This window comes from Megachile rotundata, chromosome 4, assembly GCF_050947335.1.
Source record: "Megachile rotundata isolate GNS110a chromosome 4, iyMegRotu1, whole genome shotgun sequence".
Classification (NCBI taxonomy): domain Eukaryota; kingdom Metazoa; phylum Arthropoda; class Insecta; order Hymenoptera; family Megachilidae; genus Megachile; species Megachile rotundata.
In genome coordinates, this window is record NC_134986.1 from 6,549,160 (window position 1) to 6,570,514 (window position 21,355).

Genomic DNA, 21,355 nt, shown 5'->3' on the forward strand with positions numbered 1-21,355 from the left:
ATGTCATGAAATTTTCGTAGAAAATTTACGTTCTAAAACAACTTACTTGATATAAGAGTATTGGTTGCTTCTGAACACAGAACATTTTGTATTAAGAATATTAATGGGGCATTTATGTACTGCTTTTCATCAAGCTTTAAGCTTTAAATTGTTATACAATAAGCGTCATTTTGCAATACTTTTATGTCATGAAATTGTCGTAGAATTTTCATGTTCTAAAACTAGTTACTATACTACAATAACAGTATTACTTACAATTAATTACCAGCAATTTAAAACTAAAAATATTGTAGGGTCATTTATGTAATATTTTAACCAAGTTTTAATCTTTAAATTGATATACCATAATTGTTATTTCCTGAAATTTTCATGTGATGAAATATCACATTTTCCATGCTTCGTGATTTCGCGTAATTTATACAACGCTTCCTTACATCGTTCCGCATCATCTACCATACAGCACGAACAACGTATATTAAATGCAATAAATAAATAAAACCACTTTTTGGTGAATTTTGCAGGGATACACGTGTACGTGGTTATGATGGAGAGATATAACCGTTCAACAACAGAATGGAAATTTGCTGAATTGTGTCGACGCGGCGAGTTTCCATTAAAATGTCGATTAAATAAATATCAAATGTTTCGATCAAACGGAAAATGAATTTAAATCGAATACCTAGTTTGATACAATTTTCTACTTGTTACAATCAAATACAGATCGTATCTCTCTTTTATTAATATTTCAAAATTAAAACACATTTATCTACGTTACAATTGACCCTCTGCAAATATTGTGTATGTGTAATACACTCACATACACAATTACTATTTATTTCAGGGAATTCAAAAGTGAATAAACAGTAAAATTTATATATTTCTACATTTTAAAATGTTTAACTTTTAAAATTTGCAAATTTTAAATTTGGAATTTTTAAATTTGTAGATTTTCAAATATTTAAATTCACAAATTTCCACATTCTTAAATTTTTAAGTTCCTAAATTTCTAGATCCACTTAGTTATCTCCCTAAATTCTTCTCTATAAATTTCTCTATAAATTTTCAACCCATCTCGAAAAATCCCTAAAATTCAATAGTACTATAATCAATATTAACAACTGAAAATTTATCTTTTCATATTTCTCCTTCAAGTATTCTTTATTTCACCCGTTGAAATATGGACTGCAATAATAATGAAGTCATCAGAATTTAATTTAAACCTGTCAATACTATTTATCGTAACTCCCGTCAAACGAAGAATACGCATTAAGTTTAACCGAACGAATTTACGTTAGAAACCAATAAATCGATGAGAGTTCAAGTAAACAGTCGCCGACAATAAGAAATAACTGTAGCAGAGACATTGAGTTGCTCAGATCGAGATATTAACCTCTTAGGCACGGCTGAACTTCACGTTGCTTCTCTGCAGAGATCGAATCACGCAAACTACAATGTGTGACAATGCTGTTCTCAAAGAGAGTACATTGGATCGAAGTTTCTCATGATTAAATTATTTTTCCCAAAGACATGATATACTTTAACTTTGATAATTTACTTTTTTCGAAAACTCACAAAATATGTAATTTTTAAATGTTTCTAATATCGTGTATTAGTGCAAAGAGGTGCACACGGTGCCTAAACTACTTGGTACCTTTTATTTACATGTAATGTACTTTTGTGGGATTTGTCACCACTCTTATGAAACGTGGTGAAGGCAAAAAGTGCGAATCGAAACATATGAAAACGATATTCAATTGAAACGGTGAGCGAGTCAGTAGAGTGAGCCATGGCGCTATGTAATCTACGATGACATTCGCGAAAGCCACTATAGTGGACCGTCGAACAGATGGTATCCGCGAAAGCCACTATAGTGGCGCGTCGTGCCTAAGAGGTGAAACATTTATTATCCCCTTAACCTATGATTTTTTCGACAGTCGCGTCAGTCAGAGGTAACCAATCACCGTCGTGATATTAAAATAAATAACAAAACTTGAAATGTTAGACATACTTTAAATTTAGCTATCTTTAATTGTACAAATTGTAACTCGTATTGAATATTCTCGAGAGCCACCATAGTGGACCGTTGTACAGATGGTCGCGAAAGTCACTATAGTTGTTTCTAAGAGGTTAATATGTGTAGCATAACGTAATTAATTCAAATTCCATTACCGTTTAGTTGATTTAAATCCGAGCGCTCAGTGCGGATTTTCTCTCTGTGAATCAGCGGCTCTCCGCCAGAAAAGTCGGCCACAGTCGCGGCGTACAGCTGTCCCTCTGAAACATGCATAAAAGCTTCGTGTCAGTAACTCCTAATTCCAAAATTTGCCTCTTAATTTTCGATGTTCTGTCATGTCATTAGCCCGCTTCACCGTGCCGACGATCATACATTAAAATCTTATTATTACACGCTTCTCCTTTTTCGAAATACTATCTCGCGTAATTATACATTCGCCTTTAACCCCCTTTCGCTACTGTGGACGACTATAATCGCTCGTCACGAAGTGATCGCTGGGTACTATGAGCGATTGTAGTCGCTCATCATGGTACATGACAGGAATTTATGTTCCGAAATAGGGGATGAGGAATGGAAATCGTATGTCAGTTAGGAACGAAAATATGTAATAGGTTACACCATATGTTGATAATGAAATTTTAGGAAAATTTGTTTTGCTTCGGATATTGAATTAAATAATTTGCTGATTAGATCGTAGATGTACAAGTTCTGATTTGGATATTGTAAAGCGGTCATTAGTAGATTGCATGTGTATTTACACCGAATAAGAAATCATAAGTAGTCAAATTAAGTACGTAGTAATTACTACATTCTTATAAGAAAGATGAAGAGAATTCTTCAGGAAACTTAAGATAAACAGTGTGGTGTATTATAAGTGCACTAAATTACCGACACGCCAAACTGACAGCGCACTAAAGTTTCAGCGCGTCAAATTGACAGCGCAATAAATTTTCAATGCGTCAAATTGACGGCGCAACAAATTATCAACACCTTGAATTGACGGCGCAACAAATTATCAACGCGTCAAATTTTCAGCGCAACAAATTATCAACGCATCGATTTGACACCGCAATAAATTATCAACGCGTCAAATTTTCAGCGCAATAAATTATCAACGCATTGAATTGACACCGCAATAAATTATCAACGCGTCAAATTTTCAGCGCAATAAATTATCAACGCATCGAATTGGCAGCGCAACAAATTATCAACGCATTGAATTGACAGCGCAACAAATTATCAACGCGTCAAATTTTCAGCGCAATAAATTGTCAACGCATCGAATTGACAGCGCAACAAATTAGCAACGCATCGAATTGACAGCGCAACAAATGATCAACGCGTCAAATTTTCAGCGCAATAAATGATCAACGCATCGAATTGACAGCGCAACAAATGAACAACGCGTCAAATTTTCAGCGCAATAAATTATCAACGCATCGAATTGACAGCGCAACAAATTATCAACGCGTCAAATTTCCAGCGCAATAAATTATTAACGTGTCAAATTTTCAGCGCAATGAATTATCAACGCATCGAATTGACCGGGCAATAAATTTTCAACGCGTCAAATTAAAAAACTTATCGATTGGTCAACGCGTTATATTTGTCAGCGCATGAAATTTGCAATCATTGAATAATCAACGTGTAGAGTTTAAAGTCGCATTGAGTGTAAAATTGACAATGCGTGAAATAATCAACGTGAAAAATAATATTGCTTTGAACAATTTACAAGTAAATTTTACAATGCATTAAACAATCAACGCGTCAAACATAAACGCGCTAAATCACCAGTATGTTTGAACAAGACACAATATAATATATCTGTAGACTTCGCAGCAGAAGCAAGTTCGAACAGTACCCTTTTTACGAGCAGAGGATTCATTTATCAGAAATGTTTTGTTCAGCACGCAGTTAGTAGTACATAACATAGTAGTATTACAAGGATTTCCTTTTCTTCCTGTTTCTCTATCTCGAAATATGCGTGGCTTCGTCCGCCTCGTATATATTAATTAAAGTGTCAAGAACGACGCGGAGCTCTTAGGTTTCTGGCATTTGCCGATACTTTCACTGTTGTTGCAGGTTGTTTGCTGTTCACTGACACCTCGCTTAACGATGTTGTACTTCTAGTTAAAGGAAATTAGATTTTCAATTAGGTCCCAGGCTGACGGATCTAATTAATTATGGCGAGAGCGTACGCAAAGCTGAAATTACTACGTCGTGTTACGGTTTTTATATTCATTGTCCGGTATCAGGCAGAAATTGAATATGGTAATTAACAGGCTTGATTGGCACGGTTGAATATTACCTGTGATATGCATCTCATTTTTGAACCTAACCTTTTAATCAGTATGATTTTTGTTGTCTTCAATATGTATTCTTCTAGTTTATAATATATACTCTTTCTTTTGTGAATCGAAAAAAAATTAGGATAGAGTTTTTTAGAGGTGGTAATTTATGAGAAGAAGACAATTTTTGGTTATTAGAAGATGTTATAGTTGGATTCATAAGCTTTTGCATTTTCAAATTTAAGAATTTTCTAAATTTCCAACTTTCAAAATTTTTAAATTTCCAAATTTTTAATTTCTCATATTTCCAAATTTCTAAAATAGCAAATTTCTAAATTCTCAAAATGCCCATTTTTTGATGTTGAAACTTACAAACTTCCAAATCTTCAAATTTCCAAATACCCAAATTTCAAAAATTTTTAAATTTTCAAATTTTCAAATTGTCAAAATTTCAATTTTATAATCTTGAAACCTCCAAACTTCTAAAATTCTTAAATTTCAAAATGTTCAAATTCTCGATTTTTCAAATTTCCAAAATTCTAAATTCTCAAAATTTACATTTTTCAATCTTGAAATCTCCAAATTTCCAAAATTCTTAAATTCCCAAATTTCAAAATGTTTAAATTCTCAAATTTTCAAATTTCCAGATTTCCAAATTCTCAAAATTTCAATTTTTCAATCTTGGAACCACCAAGCTTCTAAATTCTCAAATTTCCAAAATTTCAATTCTTTAATCTTGGCACCGCCAATTTTTCAAACTTCCAAAATTCTCAAATTCCTAAATTAAAAAATTTCCAAATTCTCAAATTTCCGAATATTGAAATTCCCAAATAAAACAACCTTGAAATTTCCAAATACTGAAATTCCCAAATATCAAATACCCCAATTCCACCACTTCACACATTAAATGCATAATTTCCACCCTCTACCATCATATCAATATTCCTCAAGCAACCCTACAAAATATCGCGATCGTTTTAAAAAGGTTCGCCACAGCTTCGTTCTCCATATGCAAAATCCCTGTAACATGCACTTGAAAGTTCACGGAAATTGCCTTAATTTTTTAACGAAATTGCTTTCAGTAATAGCGTGTAAAGCAGACTTGGATATTAGTTAAAAACTAAGTAAGATTTTCGTGCTAACGAAGTTATTCACGAGCAACAATCGCTCGTTTCCGCTCGAAGAATTCCAAAAACTGTGGAAAGAGTCATTTGAAATGGGCTGCCGTAAAACTTTCAGTTCGAGGACACGTCGTGCCTGTATTTTTCGTAAAAAGAACGAGTCCGCCAAGCGGAAACTTTCCAGAACAGCTGTTTTCATGCATAGCCTAATTATTAAAATTAGGCTATTTGTAAGGGAACAGTAGAACACCGAGTCTTTACACACTTTTTTTATTTTTAAGACGACGCTGCATACGACTACGACTAATTAGGATTAATCTGTGTTACTATCTTGACAATTTCTGATAACGGCTTACCCAAAATTGTCTCTCTCTTTTTTTAGGAGAAATTTAATTAGCATATTTTGTACAAATTTACAGTAACATGTTTTCTGAAAATTTTGTGTAACTATATTATATTTATATGTTCAATGTAAATTTAGAATAAACTATAGTATTTATTTTAATTTAGTACTATATTATAATTATTATAAATGTAGAAAGTTAATATTGTTCAGGACAAGTTTGGTGTGTTGATATATTTGGTATGAAAGTATATTTATTTAGCACATTTATATATTTACTATACATTTATAAATTACAAACATATATATTTTTATATTATTTTTTATTACACTAATACGTTTGCATATTTACTATACATTTATAGTACATTTATAAATTTAGTATGTTAACATATGTATTATATTTATACATATAGTACGAATTTAGTATATTAATATATTCAGTATAAATTTAATATATTATTTGAATTTTACCGTCCTAGCAGATTTGAATTTTACCGCGAGATTTCACTCTTCGCTTCAAAGATTTGAATTTTACCGCCACAGGCTATTCGAATTTTACCACCATAACAATTTACCCCGCATTTTAATTTTACCGTCGTAGTATATATAATTTGACTCTCATAATTTGAATTATCCCACCAGATTTTAATTTTACCACCATAGTATATCTGACCGTCATAATTTGAATTTTCCCGCCACAGATTTGAACTGTACTGTCCAGTCACGTCGAACTGGATAACAAATCCAATATGTAGTATTATGATAACACGACTGATCTTTCGTGAAACCTTGTAAGCTAGGAATTACAAGCAGAATAAGTATGTATAATATATTCGACGAGGAAAGAATCTATGTTGAACACTATGTGCCCAGTCGTGACACGACTTTCACGCAATGTATCGATATGCAACATACGATGCAACCGCATTGTACTTCCGCATATTTCTCCTTTGTTAGACTTCACTGAAATATTCCACATGGCCGACGCATTCGTGAACACGTTTGTCTTATTAATGTACAAACCGATACGTTGTCTGTGATACAACAAACATGCTTAGGTATCTAACGCGTAAACAATTGACGTCATTTGTGACACTAGCCAGAAGCTTAAACAATTCAAAATGATCTTCTCTATTTTCAGATTTAATTATTTGTGTACAATTTTATAAAAGAGAATCGTGCATTATAAACTGGGGCAATCGTGTACCAAAGTTGCGAAATATGTACAAGAATGCTTGGACTAAAATTAGGCAATCGAATATTAATTGCGGAAATGTACACTGCGGGTGAAATATTTAAGGCGAAGTTTAGGAGCCGAGATTCGTGAAATTTAAATGGCGACATAGATCGCGGTAAATAGTAGAATATACAAATTTTTTATGTAGACAGTTTTATTTTAGTTCGGAAAAGTTACTGTCTTCGAAAATGAGATTCTGAGACTTTGAAATTTTAAGATGTTTAAGATTCGAGATTTCCATATTAATTTCTTAACATAAGTATAAAATAAGCTATCTTAGTTTAGCAAAATGAGAAATGTGGTAGAAAACAGTACACTCGGTGTATGTATACAGAGTGTATGTATACTACTGAACATACGAGGTCATACATATGTCCCTACATATGCAATAATGAACATAAAAGGTCGCATACATGTTTATGTCTGTGATGTACATACTAACTACAATGAAAAGCATATAGTACTAATACATTCCATTAAATCTACACCTACAATTAATAAAATCGAATAAATACCATGATAACGATAACACCCCCCCATAATCGTGTTATCAACCAACGCTTGTCGATATCGACCAACTAAAACTACAACAACGCGAAATTAGTAGAATAGTAGAGAATAGATAAGAGGTACAGTCTCGTTACTATATTCTACCAACATGATCTACGTTCTCCGTAACACTTAACGGGCAGTCCACGTAAATTTACGTTTTTCCATTCTGACTTCCTGAGACGGCCCACGTACATTTACGTTTTCGCTTGAATTTTTATTAAGCCGCGTTAGTTTTTCATTTTTATGCGCATCGGGTTTTTTCTCCTTACCATTAGTTGTGGTACTATCCGTCTGTTGCACCTACCGCAGTTTTGCTTTAGCTAGTATTTTCTAGTAATTTCGTAACCGTGAAAATGGCTAGCACGAAAGGGTTCACGAGATATACTGTCAGGTACTTCACGAGGTGAATGTTCTGCAAAATATCACGCTCTTAAGAAATACTAGACACGCAAATAACTTTGTAAAATCTTATGGAAAATAGTGTTGTTTCAGTAAAACCGTACATACATGTCTATTTAATTTTCTTAAATAATGTCTAAAAGAAAGACAGAGAAGACAACCTTGCTAAGAGTTAATAAATATTTAAAGATGAGCATATAAATGTGTATATGTATAAGTATTTTGCAGTCAGAAAGTTAAATTCCCAAATAAACAGGAAAAAATAGCTGATTTCGAAAATGGAGGCCGGAAAACCATGAAGGAAGCACATTTATCATGCACATAACCAGTCACCTTGCAATCACTGACAAAAATACCACGTCCGTTTCAGCGTAACGGAAAAAATAAGCGTGCTTATAATATTTATTACGTGTCTAATAATCAGCAAACACATTCAAAGATCAGATTGCAACGCGAGCGAATTGTTACGAATCTGAAAGCATAGCTCTCTCGTCGAGACACGCATTATTTACTGCTAACGATAAGGACAACGTTCGTTTAGCATAAATTAGTGAAACTCGTTGCAAGTAATAATACCGGCTATCAAACAAACAGTTCTCTCGTGACGAACTAACGTGTTATCTACAAGTTACGTGTATTATTTTCTAACGTTGTTTAAATGGACTTTCAACCATTTTTAAGTGGGAAAATTTCAATATAATTTGACATGGGAAAAACTTTATAATTTGACAATTTGGTAATTGAAAAATTCGTAATTTGGCAGTATAGAAATATCAAGTTTGAATTCTCAAATCGACAAATCTGAAAATTTAGTAACGACAGAATTTTAAAATTTATATGTTTGGTTTGGGAATCTGCAAACTCAGAATTTTGGAAATTAAAAATTTAAAAGCAATACAATTTGAGAATTACCAATTATGAATATTTAGTAATTCGTATACTTAAAAATGTGTTAATTTCCCTAATTTGAAATTTAAAAAAGTTCACAACTTTTATACCTTTCACTTCGTTCCATTCCACCCATAAAAGAAAAAACAGTCCCTCAAAAGTTTCCCTTAACCCTTCTCAGGAACTCGTAAATGCCACGCATACCAGTTCACATTATCCAATTTCACCGCGAGAAGTAAGCAGTCTCACAAAGCAGTCATTTCGAGTACAGAATTCCGAATGTTCCAGCTGCATTCTTAATTATTTGTTAAATTGCCTAGGACACAAGAAAGTTGCTTATGCAAAAGTAACTCGATCCAAGAGGTGAGCAAGCTTGACAGCAAAATTGAATTTCGCCGAGGTTAAACCCTTAGGGTTCTCCTCGCAAGCCGGACTGTTGCAATTAAAATTGTTAGAGGTTTACTGATGTAAACTGTACCCCTTCGCAAGTTTCAAAGTTTCGACGGCATTGCAGCTACGTAACTTCGTCATGGATCCGAGGAATTTTCCTTTAGAATCGCGTTTAATGTTTTCTATCCGCCACGGGGTTATCCGGGCAAAACCGGAAGCCAGGAATGACCAGACTTCCACTAGACGGTCACAGACTCTGCTACCTAACTCTGCTAGCACTAGTTACTATTTAAGTACTCCATAAATTGGGTTGAGTGATGTTACTTGTGGATAGGGTGTATGTTTACAGGGCAAGCTCACAGTATACTAGACAATTGTTGTTAAATACTCTCTGAAGAATTATTTAGTTTTATTTAGATTTAAGTGAAATTGAGTGAGTTTGAGTTACGTATGTTCTGAATGTAAAATAACCATGGTTATTCGTTATGTTGCGAATTCTGTGCGATTGTATTGTCATTGCGAAGGTAGCGATAAGTTTATTTGTAACGGAGAGCGAAGAAAGAGCGAGCGAGATAAAATTTGTAAATTTCTGAGGAGCGATGCTTAGCTGGCGATCTCCTTGCGTGCACAGGGGCGCTTCGGCGAACCTGGGGCCGTTGAAGCCACGGTTAGGGGAGGTACTGTATGTATCGCCCTGAGGCCGGTATGACCCTGACAGAGAGATGTCGAACGTCTCCGGTAGTGAGGGACAGTGAACGGAGAACCACTTGGTTATTCCCCTGGACCTTTAGGCTGGTCTAGGAGTAAAGCCGCTACGGTAGATAAGGGTAGTATTCGGGGAAAATCAGAAAGGCCCGAGCGTGTTGCGAACATTGCTTGGGCGAGGCCCGAATATTCATTATTAACTTGTCTGAAATTACATTCGAAAAATCAATTATATTTCCTAACGTTGTACTGTTCGGCGATAAACGGTAATACTTTTGTTCAATATTTTGTAAATTTAATCTATGATAATTTGTACAATTTGTATTTAAATGATTTTTGTATATACTTTGCATTCTTGTTAGTTTATCAATTATCACTTGTTATATTGTCTTTATATTGTTAGATATTGTGCAGTAGTATTTAGAAAGTTGGAGGAATGGAAGAATGACACTTTAGGAAATTAAGAAATTACAAAATTGAGAACATTGAAATTTAAGAATTTGGTAAACTGCAAATTTTGAAATTTGCAGATTTAGGAGTCTTAAAAGAATTGAGAATTTGAAAAGTTTGTAATTTAATAATTTGCTAACGTGAAAGTTCAGAAGTTTAAGAGAACTCAGAGTTCTGAACGTTTCAAACTTAATAATTTTCTAATTTAAAAGTTTAGAAATTTGGAGATTTTGGAGTTTAAAAGAACTGAGAATTTGTGAAGTTTGAAATTTAATAATTTGCTGATCTGAGAGTTTAGTAGATTAGAGATTTATGAATTTAAAAGAATTAAGAATTTTTTAAATTCAGTCGAAGAGAAGGCTGAAATTAAATGATTTTTAAATCTCAGAATTTTTGTTTATCTCAAAATTTGCAACTCTGAAAATTTGACAATTTATAAATTAAAAAATTTAGAATCACAGAAATGCAATTACCAAGAAAACAGTAAAACTGAGAACTTCAATTAATTGAGCGTTGATACCTATATACCCACATCATCACCAAATACTACGTTCGATATCGCGTGTTGCACCGTTAACGTTACAGCGTCTCTGATAATCACGAAGCAATTTCTCTCTAATTTTGCATTGGAATATCTCTCCAAAGGGTCGAAATCACATCCCAGATTCGAAATTAGCAGCCCGAACTCAACACAGTTCGACTATATAATACATCAACCAACAAGATTGATGTAATTGACCAAATTCGTTCAACAAGACTCATCCACTCATCTCATCCCATGTTGTGTCATAGTTAACTGATCTTCAATATGTTGAATTCTCGGCTGGTCAAATTCTAAGCTCGTTAAATTTCAAACACCCGTAATTCACGGTACATTAAATTTTCAATGCGTTGAATTCACAACACGTTGGATTTTCAGCTCAGAGGATTTACAACGTGTCAAATTTCTAACGTCTTGAGTGTTCGACGTGTGGAGTTCCTAGCTTCAAGTCTTAACATTTCTAATTCTCAACGCATCGAATTCTTAAAATAACCAATTTTCAGCTCTTTAAACTTTCAGCATGTTCAGACCATTAAATGTGTTCAACTCTAAATGTATTTTATTCTCATACTCAACTTGTACACTAAAATTTTCAGCTCGTCAAATTCTGTTGTAAAACTCTATAGTCAAACTCTCAGTGCAAAGTAGTCATCGTCAAATGATTATGATAAAGATGTCGAATTCTGCTAAGCAAGTCCTCACTACAGAGTGACCCCTATCAAATTATTTCAATAGAACTGTCGAATTCTGAGTTCATCAAATTCTTAGCAAAAAGATCGCTATAGAATGATTCCGACGAAGTTATCTGATCAAATTCTCTCTACAGAGTGATCCCTGTCAAATGACTCCCACAAAGTTCCCAAGTTCTGAGTAAATGAAATTCTCAGTTCATCAAACTGTTAGATGGTCAAACTCCCAACCCATCAAACTCCCAGCCGATCAGATTCCCAGTTAATCAAATTCTCAGCACAAAGCGACGACTACCAAATGATCCCGACAGAGTTGTCAAATCCGGGCAGCAGGAGCTCTCACGTAGTGGAGCAATTTCGTTGCGGTGTCGTATAGAAAGCTCGTTCGCGGAATCCCGCAAGAAGCCGTGGCCAGATCCGTGCTACTCATCCTTCTTGTCCATGCGTGGTTCGCACAGAGAGACTACATTTCCCGCGATACTCCCTCGAACGGAGATCCTCGAAAAGGGGCCGTGTATGGCGGTCGGTTTAGTCGTTGGCGTGCTCGCGGGGCTTCCATATTTCACGTTCAAAAAGCACGATGGGATTTGAGGCTGGCCAACGTATGCGCGCGATAAGTGTATATAGCATCCGCCGTTGGTCATATATAACCGGGCCAAAGTAGACGTTAGACTTAGGGGATGAACGTGCTCGTTGCAGGCTACAAATCTACGTTGAGCCTTGCAACGGCGAACCACCGCTACACACTGACGACGTCGTGCCGGTAATACCCAACGAGTGAACGAAGAAACTTCCTGTTACGTGGCTGTTTCTTTGTGCCGGCCGTTATTAGCGCGACTGGTTACGTACGGGGTCGAGGAGACCCTACGGTGGCTCCTGGATCGGGCTTTACTTGAATTCGGCCGACTGCGATGTTTCGTGCACTGTTTTTTCATATTGCAGTTATCTTCCCTTTAGAGGAAGGCGATTAGAATACAGACTATCCTGTATTCCTCATATGGACTCTGTTTTTTCATATTCTACAGGGAAACTATACTTTTGGATGTTGGCCGCTGACGGAGGACTTTGGTTCATGTTTTGCCGCGAAATTTGATTATATAAAGAATAATAGATGTTACTGCACGTGAGGATATAAGTAAAAATATACAAAGATACGATTAATTGAGTTCATTGGATAATAGTTAGATATATCTAGCTTCAAATTGACACTTCAGATGTTGGGTACTGATAGATTTAGGTTTGGCGCGAAATTTGAATTGTATGGATAGTAGTAGATGTTATTGAACGTAGAGATATAAGCATGAATATAACAAAGCTGTGATTAATTGAGTTCATTGGATAATAGTTAGATATATCTAGCTTCAAATTGACACTTTAGATGTTGGGTACTGATAGATTTACGTTTGGCGCGAAATTTGAATTGTATGGGTAGTAGTAGATGTTATTGAACGTAGAGATATAAGCATGAATATAACGAAGCTGTGATTAATTGAGTTCATTGGATAATAGTTAGATATATCTAGCTTCAAATTGACACTTCAGATGTTGGGTACTGATAGATTTAGGTTTGGCGCGAAATTTGAATTATATGGGTAGTAGCAGATGTTATTGAACGTAGAGATATAAGCATGAATATAACAAAGCTGTGATTAATTGAGTTCATTGGATACTAGTTAGATATATCTAGCTTCAAATTGACACTTCAGATGTTGGGTACTGATAGATTTACGTTTGGCGCGAAATTTGAATTGTATGGATAGTAGTAGATGTTATTGAACGTAGAGATATAAGCATGAATATAACGAAGCTGTAATTAATTGAGTTCATTGGATAATAGTTAGATATATCTTGCTTCAAATTGACATTTCAGATGTTGGGTACTGATAGATTTACGTTTGGCGCGAAATTTGAATTGTATGGGTAGTAGTAGATGTTATTGAACGTAGAGATATAAGCATGAATATAACAAAGCTGTGATTAATTGAGTTCATTGGATAATAGTTAGATATATCTAGCTTCAAATTGACACTTCAGATGTTGGGTACTGATAGATTTACGTTTGGCGCGAAATTTGAATTGTATGGATAGTAGTAGATGTTATTGAACGTAGAGATATAAGCATGAATATAACGAAACTGTAATTAATTGAGTTCATTGTATAATAGTTAGATATATTTTGCTTCAAATTGACATTTCAGATGTTGGGTACTGATAGATTTGATTTTGACGCGCAATTTAAATATATGGATAGTAGTAGAGATTATTGAATGAAGGAATATGAGCAAGAATATACAAAGATATGATTAAATATGTCTACTAAGCAATAATTAGAAATATCTACCTTCAAATTGTTATTTCAGATATGAGTATTGATAGATGTCGTTTTGGCGCGAAATTTGAATACTTGTATACTAACAAATGAAATTAAATACAGAACTATAAATAAGAATATATGAAGATGTGATTAACTGTGCTTATTAAATAATAATTACAGATATCTAGCTTCTAATGTTGTCGAATATTGGGTAATGACAGAAGAGTTAGTTTTGGCGCGAAATTTGAAGTACCTGTATGTAACGATGTAGAAATAAGAACAAGACTATATGAAAATATGATTAAACATTGATTAACAAATAATCTAGCTTGAAATTGATATTTCGAATGTTAGTAAACTTACAAATTCCTAAACTTATTCCAAAATTTTCAAAAGACCATATATTTAAACCAAGAAACATTCGTATTATCTTTATTTACAAGAAATATTTTTACAATTATTTCTAATTCCAATAGAAAATTACCAAAAACTAGTATATTCACTTAGATGGATTACCCATAATCCCTCTAAGTATTTTCTTTTAAACAACACGTCAAGTGTATTTTACGAGCAGATTAATCTAATTTCCGTCGTTAACACAGACTTATCGGCGTTGCGCTAATTAACGGATCTCTCCCTATAGAATAACTGAATCGGTTCGAAGATTTATACGTAATTAATTGGGTAGCTTGATGAGAATGAAGGAAACCACTTGGCTCGTGTGAAATTTATTTTGTCTGGACCAGAATACGCTCTCAGAAATTTGATTTTAACTCCCTTTTATTATACAATAGGATCGTTCGGTTCGATAGGCGCTTCCTTTAATCAATTAGAGGTGTTAAAGAGGCAGACGCCTCGTATCAGCCATGTACTTTGTATTAACGTTATTAACACACTGCGCAGGGGATTATTTAATGAAGCAGAGGACCGAGGCTGTTGCATTAACATGAAATTTTCGAGCTTAATTAACGGATTCCCTTTAATTGGACAGTTCGCTTGGAAGAGGGGCAAATTACTAGGCATATTTTCTCATACCTATTTAATAATGGATATAATTTATCGAATTTAACAATAAACCCATTTTATAATTACTACAGTTTTGAAGCAAAGGATAATTAGATGGGCTAATATAAATTATACACCTAATATGAAATACACTCATATATTATACAATCGTACAGAACACTCAAATTATCATCAATTATTAATCAATTTAATAAATGTATAAATATGATCAAAATTGTGTGTGAACATACTGTGGATGAACATACTAAATATATTAATATAATAAAAATTGTATGTGAATGTAATAAATGAATAAATGTCATAAAAATTGTATATGAACGTAATAAATATATGAATACAATAAAAATCGTGGATGAATATACTAAATGTAGAAGTGTATAAATGTCATAAAAATTGTAATAAATAAATAAATACAACAAAAATTATGTATGAATGTACTAAATGTATAAATATAATAAAAATTCCGTGTAAAGTTAATGAATGAATAAATGTAATAAAATTGTAAAACTGTGCATGTAATAAATGTATAAACAAAGTAAAAATCGATTGCACTTGTCATTCGTATTAATTTGTGATGATATGCAGGGTTTGCAAAGAGAACATAGTTTCAAAAGAATACCGCGAAATAATTAAATTTCAAAATTCCCGAAATTCCTCATCCTCAATTCACCCTGCCGATATTAACCAGCCAACAAGATTGATCTAACAACAGGATCACGTATAGTTGCAACACGTGTAATATGCGTGATATCAGCCTCGGATGTGCATACTAGCGGCTGGGATCGGAAACCTTGTCTTAGGTATTACGAATCTAAGCGTGCGTCGCGTATTTAGGGTTTAACCCTGTAACGCTGATGGATTTACCAGTTTCAACAGAGCGGATCATTGATCCTCTTTGATCCGAGATTTAGTTCGATCCCACGTTTCCGTTTACTGCTCTCTTTGTATTCTTGCAAAACCTAAAGTGTCCGAAGTCACGAATCATCGTTTATTGCATTTGGCAACCGGCCATTTTGCGTTAAGAATAGTAATGAAACCTTTGGGTAGTCGATTTCGGTAAGCTTTAAACTTTAAATAGATGTAGCGTAAGTGCTATTCTGAAATACTTTTATGTCATGAATTTGTTCCTGTCGAAACGAACCGTTTGGTATTGAATAATACTCCTCTTTAACTTCTAACTTTTGTTCGGTTAAGAATATCAGTGGTGCATTTATATAGTAATATTCAGTACACCTTAAACTATAAAATAACGTATAATAAGTGTAGTTTCGTAATACTTTTCTGTCATGAATTTCATGTTAAATTTTATACCTTTTGTAATACATAGACCATTCGATAATAGATAACTGCTCTGATTTTATTATTTATAACTTTTGCTATATTAAAAATATTCAAAGGGCATTTATACCATAATTTTCTGTATATTTCAAGCTTTAAATCCGTATATTACAAGCGCCATTTCGTGATACTTTTCTGTCATGAATTCGCGTTAGAATTTGCACTTTCAAAATTGGAACAAGAGGTATGTAAATGCAGATTAGTTCTACTTTGTTAATTTATAACTTTGTTTGCACCAGAGTTATTAAAGGTGCATTTACACTGCAATTTTCAGTAAATCTCAAGCTTCAAATCCATGTATCACAAGTGTCATTTCGTGATACTTTGCTGTCGTGAATTCGTGTTAGAAGTGGTACCTTTAAAAATGGAAAATTAAGTTACATAAAGCTAGACTAGTTCTACTTCTGAAATTTATAATTTTGTTCATGCTAAAAGTATTAACGGTGCATTTATACAGTAATTTTCAACAGATCTCAAGCTTTAAATTGACATGTCATAAGTCAAGTTTCATGATACTTTTCTGTCATGATTTATTGAATGTATAATAACTTGACAGTAACCTACACTACATTATTCACTCAGTGACGTAACAAACGATTGCTAATAATACTAACACGCAAAAGAATTAACTACTAATTAATTTGCTACAAGATTAAAATATTAACCGCTCCATTTCTCCAAAAACGAGAAATACCTTAACCAAAGTAAATTTGGATAATCGCAATCAAAATAATGTGTAAATTCTGTCCGAAAGAAAGCTTGAATCAACGAAAAATTTCGAAAACACCACTCCGAGGTAAAAATAATCTTTATCGTGTTATTTGTTCCTGGCAAATAAACCGTTTTTTCCCCGAGGCAGTCGTATCGTCAAAATCAACAGAGACATTTTATGCATAAATGTATGCTGATTCACCTCTTATCCACGATCAATTACGAGTCGAGTATCATCGTTATTTATAAAAACTGATACGCAAACATTTTGATAAAACCGAAGCAACAATAACGATTCGTAAACAATTACGCAGAGAAGCTTACCAATTTCGAATTTGCATACTTCATCATAATCAAAGTTACGACTACCAAAAATTAATTACGACAGATTAATTATTACTTCGTCCCATATTTCTCTCGGTTCATGGTACCATCAGAAGAGATGATGAAGTTTGGAAATTTTCTAAACGGATTTAAAGGTATCCGAGAATTTAACGCGAACTACCGAGAGTGTGAGATAAGAAGGTTAATACCGAGGCGATACTGTTACAGCGCCTGCAACTTCGCTTTAACAGAGTTTAATTGAATAGAAATTTTATTAGCTACTGCCAGAGGAAAGCACGGGAAGTTTACGTGCACGGAAAAGGTCGTGGAAAAGCGTTGAAACAAGGTAACAATGCTCACATTTCATATGACATTCTTCATATTTTATTACTGAACACGTCGCTGACCGCTGGGCAAAATTTTTCAACTCCATTATGCGCCGGAATCTTTATTGAATTCGTAAGGATTCGCAATAAATTATGCATAACTTTTAGGTGGACGCACGTATTTATTTTAAATTCAACGTGTTTATTTAAAATATGTATCATATAATATAAATCTGTAATATTATACGTAGGTGTGCAAACATAATGAAACATAGTGGTAATTAATAATAGAATAATAGTAATTTTGAAAGAATTCAGCAAACATTTTTAGTAAAATTTTTTAAAGTCGATATCTAGCAAAAGCAAAAATACCTTCGAGTGTACAAGGGTTAATACAACAATTTCTTTTTGCTACGCGTGTAGTTTTATATACATTGTTAAATACTCCCCGAAGAATTATTTAATTTTATTTAGATTTAAGTGAAATTGTGTGAGTTTGAGTTACGTATGTTCAGAATGTAAAATAACCATGGTTATTCGTTATGTTGCGAATTGTGTGCGATTGTATTGTCATTGCGAAGGTAGCGATAAGTTTATTTGTAGCGGAGAGCGAAGAAAGAGCGAGCGAGATAACATTTGTAAATTTCTGAAAAGCGATGCATAGCTGGCGATCTCCTTGCGTGCATAGGGGCGCTTCGGCGAACCTGGAGCCGTTCAAGCCACGGTTAGGGGAGGTACTGTATGTATCGCCCTGAGGCCGGTATGACCCTGACAGAGAGATGTCGAACGTCTCCGGTAGTGAGGGACAGTGGACGGAGAACCACTTGGTTGATCTCCGCGACCTTTAGGCTGGTCTAGGAGTAAAGCCGCTATGGTAGATAAGGGTAGTATTCGGGAAAAGTCAGAAAGGCCCGAGCGTGTTGCGAACATTACTCGGGTGAGGCTCGAATATTCATTATTAACTTGTCGGTTGAAGAAGCTAGCTATCTGGCTCGCTCTTGCAAGACACAGAAATTACATTCGAAAAATCAATTATATTTCCTAACGTTTTGTTCGACGATAAACGGTAATATTTTGCGCTCAATATTTTGTAAATTCAATCTATGATAATTTGTACAATATGTATTTCAATGATTCTTGTACATAAAGTAATTAATTAATCCCGATTTTGATTTCTTTGTATTCTTGTTAGTTTATCAATTAACAAACTTCGTTATCAATACAGAAAACAAATATCCTGTGACACAAAACATTCAATTAAGAATTTATAGAGTTTCATTGCTTAATGTACATTACTTAATAAACGAAGAGTCGAGGGAAGTAGTCATAATTGTCAGATTTCAAGGACATAATAGCCACAACTTCACGAAAATTAAAAATATTAATTACCGAATATTGCTACAAGCAATTATCGAATTTCATTTTCCATTTGAAATACCCAATTTTGAAAACGAATTATTCCACGCGACGCAGAAAGTGCAATTAACAGTTCACAGAGTTTAATTACCGTGAAATACCATGCTAATTAATGAATAAAAATTTAAGGGACTACTGGTTGTGTTACATAGTAACACAATTTCTACAAAAAAAAAAGAAAAAAAACTAAATCAATTAGTAGATAAAAATTTCAAACGATAATTATCATGTTATTCAATCTTCATTTTCACAAGTAGAATACTGAAATGTCATTTCATTTAAGCTTGAAAAAATTACATTCGTTACTAGACAAAAATTTCAAGCAATAATTACTACAGTATTAAATTTCTATTTTCAAAGATAAAATACTGAAATCTTATTTCATTCAAGTATGAAAAAATTGCATTAATAACTAGACAAAAATTTTAGACAATAACTACTATATTATTCAACTTTCATTTTCAAAGACAAAATACTGAAATCTCATTTCATTCGAGTCTAAAAAAATTGCATTAACAACCAGAAAATTTAAACAATCACTACATTATTTAATCTCCATTTTCAAAGATAAAATACTGAAATCTCATTTCATTCAAGTCTAAAAAAAATTGCATTAACAACCAGAAAGTTTAAACAATAACTACATTATTCAATCTCCATTTCCAAAAGTAAAATCCCAAAATATCATTCAACTTTAAAAAAGCAACAAAACCACGAACAATGAACGTAAAGGAAAAAATGGGTTATAACAGTGTTATAGTGAAACGCGTATTTCGTTAGACGCATGATGAATGATGCAGTTGCAAATTAAACCGTATCAACTGGAAATTTGATGAGACCGTGAACATATTCTGTTGCCGGTGATAATCATGACGTACTTTGTCCCGAATATGCAGACTCCTTATGGTATTATCAACCGTATATACATATCGTGTAGACGTCATAAATAGTCATTATTCAAGCGACGTATGAATACGTCGGGCTCATTTGCTTGTTCTAATAAATGAGAGAGTCGACGTGCACGTACCGTAATTTCAGGACTACCTAAAGCCTTATTAGAACGATAAATTTTCCTCTGCCGTCTGATGAAATGTTAAATGAACAAATATATAGTAATTACATCTATGATATATGTAAATACGTCGACTCAACGCGTCTACGTTAAATTACAAACTGGTTTGGAAATTTTTTATTTATTCCTTTGGCGTGGGAAAAATGTTCAACGGTTCATAAATCAATACTTCGTAAATCGTGTATATTTCATGAAGCCTGTCTTTTTCAATTTTGTGGAAAAAGGAGATTATTGGCGAAATTTATAACATGTATATGAAATTATAATATCGGATACTTTCAATGCAGATTTAATGTTGGCATCTTTGATTTTTGTCGTCGATATTGAATATTTGAATATTTAATTTTTGGAAATTTTTGTTTACGATGCAACTTCTTCGGTTTATGAATTATTAATTTTCTATTTAATTTTTTAATACTCTCAAAGGTGACTTGACTGTTTGCAAACAGCAACTTTAAAAGTTAAAAAGTCTAACGTTAAATGAATTTTTAAGAAGTTATTATTTATCTACTAGTAATTTTGACTATGGTTATACATTACACAGTGAATAAAATAACTGCAATTATAATTTGATTTTACACATTTTTAATAATTCCTACAAATATTCCTCCTGTTTTTAAATAAATAAAATAATTGAAATTATAATTTGATTACATAAATTTTCAATAATACCTACAAATATTTCACACATGCTTAAATAAACTTGTTTACACTTTGAAAGTTAATAAATTAATTTTGCAGTCTGAGATATCAACGTTTTTAATTTTGCAGGATTTTTATAGTGCACTCTAAATTATTGCTACTATCTTTAAATGCAAAATATATGGTGATGCGTTCATTTCTTCCTGCGTTAAAATGTTAAATATATTTATACATTCATAACCATTATCTAATCTAATTTATGACTTTTAGAAATGTACAACAATTTTGTTATTAATTATCTTCTCAATTATCTTGTTATTAGTGGTTAAACATTATTTGAATTTTAAATAATTTAACAAAAATTATAAACCACTTTCACGAGTATATTTTAAAAAAATTCTAATTAAACTTTAATAAAAACTGATTTTTATAATTACATAAATGACACATCTAATATCACAATTTCAATCAAACACGAAAAACATTGGTAATAAAAATTACATTCGTTTCATGTTATATTTTACGTAAAAACGCATAACAGTACAATATTAAAAAAGAAATAATAA

General features: G+C 33.1%; 1 protein-coding gene across 9 annotated transcripts in view; it reads right to left on the reverse strand.

The window, feature by feature from the left end:
- LOC105663855 (semaphorin-1A-like) overlaps positions 1–21,355 on the reverse strand; it is a 488,866-nt gene that overhangs the window by 58,647 nt on the left and 408,864 nt on the right. For all 9 annotated transcript variants that reach the window (XM_076530709.1, XM_076530708.1, XM_076530714.1 and 6 more), the window contains one exon: positions 2,170–2,274. In XM_076530709.1, coding sequence (XP_076386824.1) covers positions 2,170–2,274 — 105 coding nt within the window. The remainder of the gene's footprint in view (positions 1–2,169; positions 2,275–21,355) is intronic.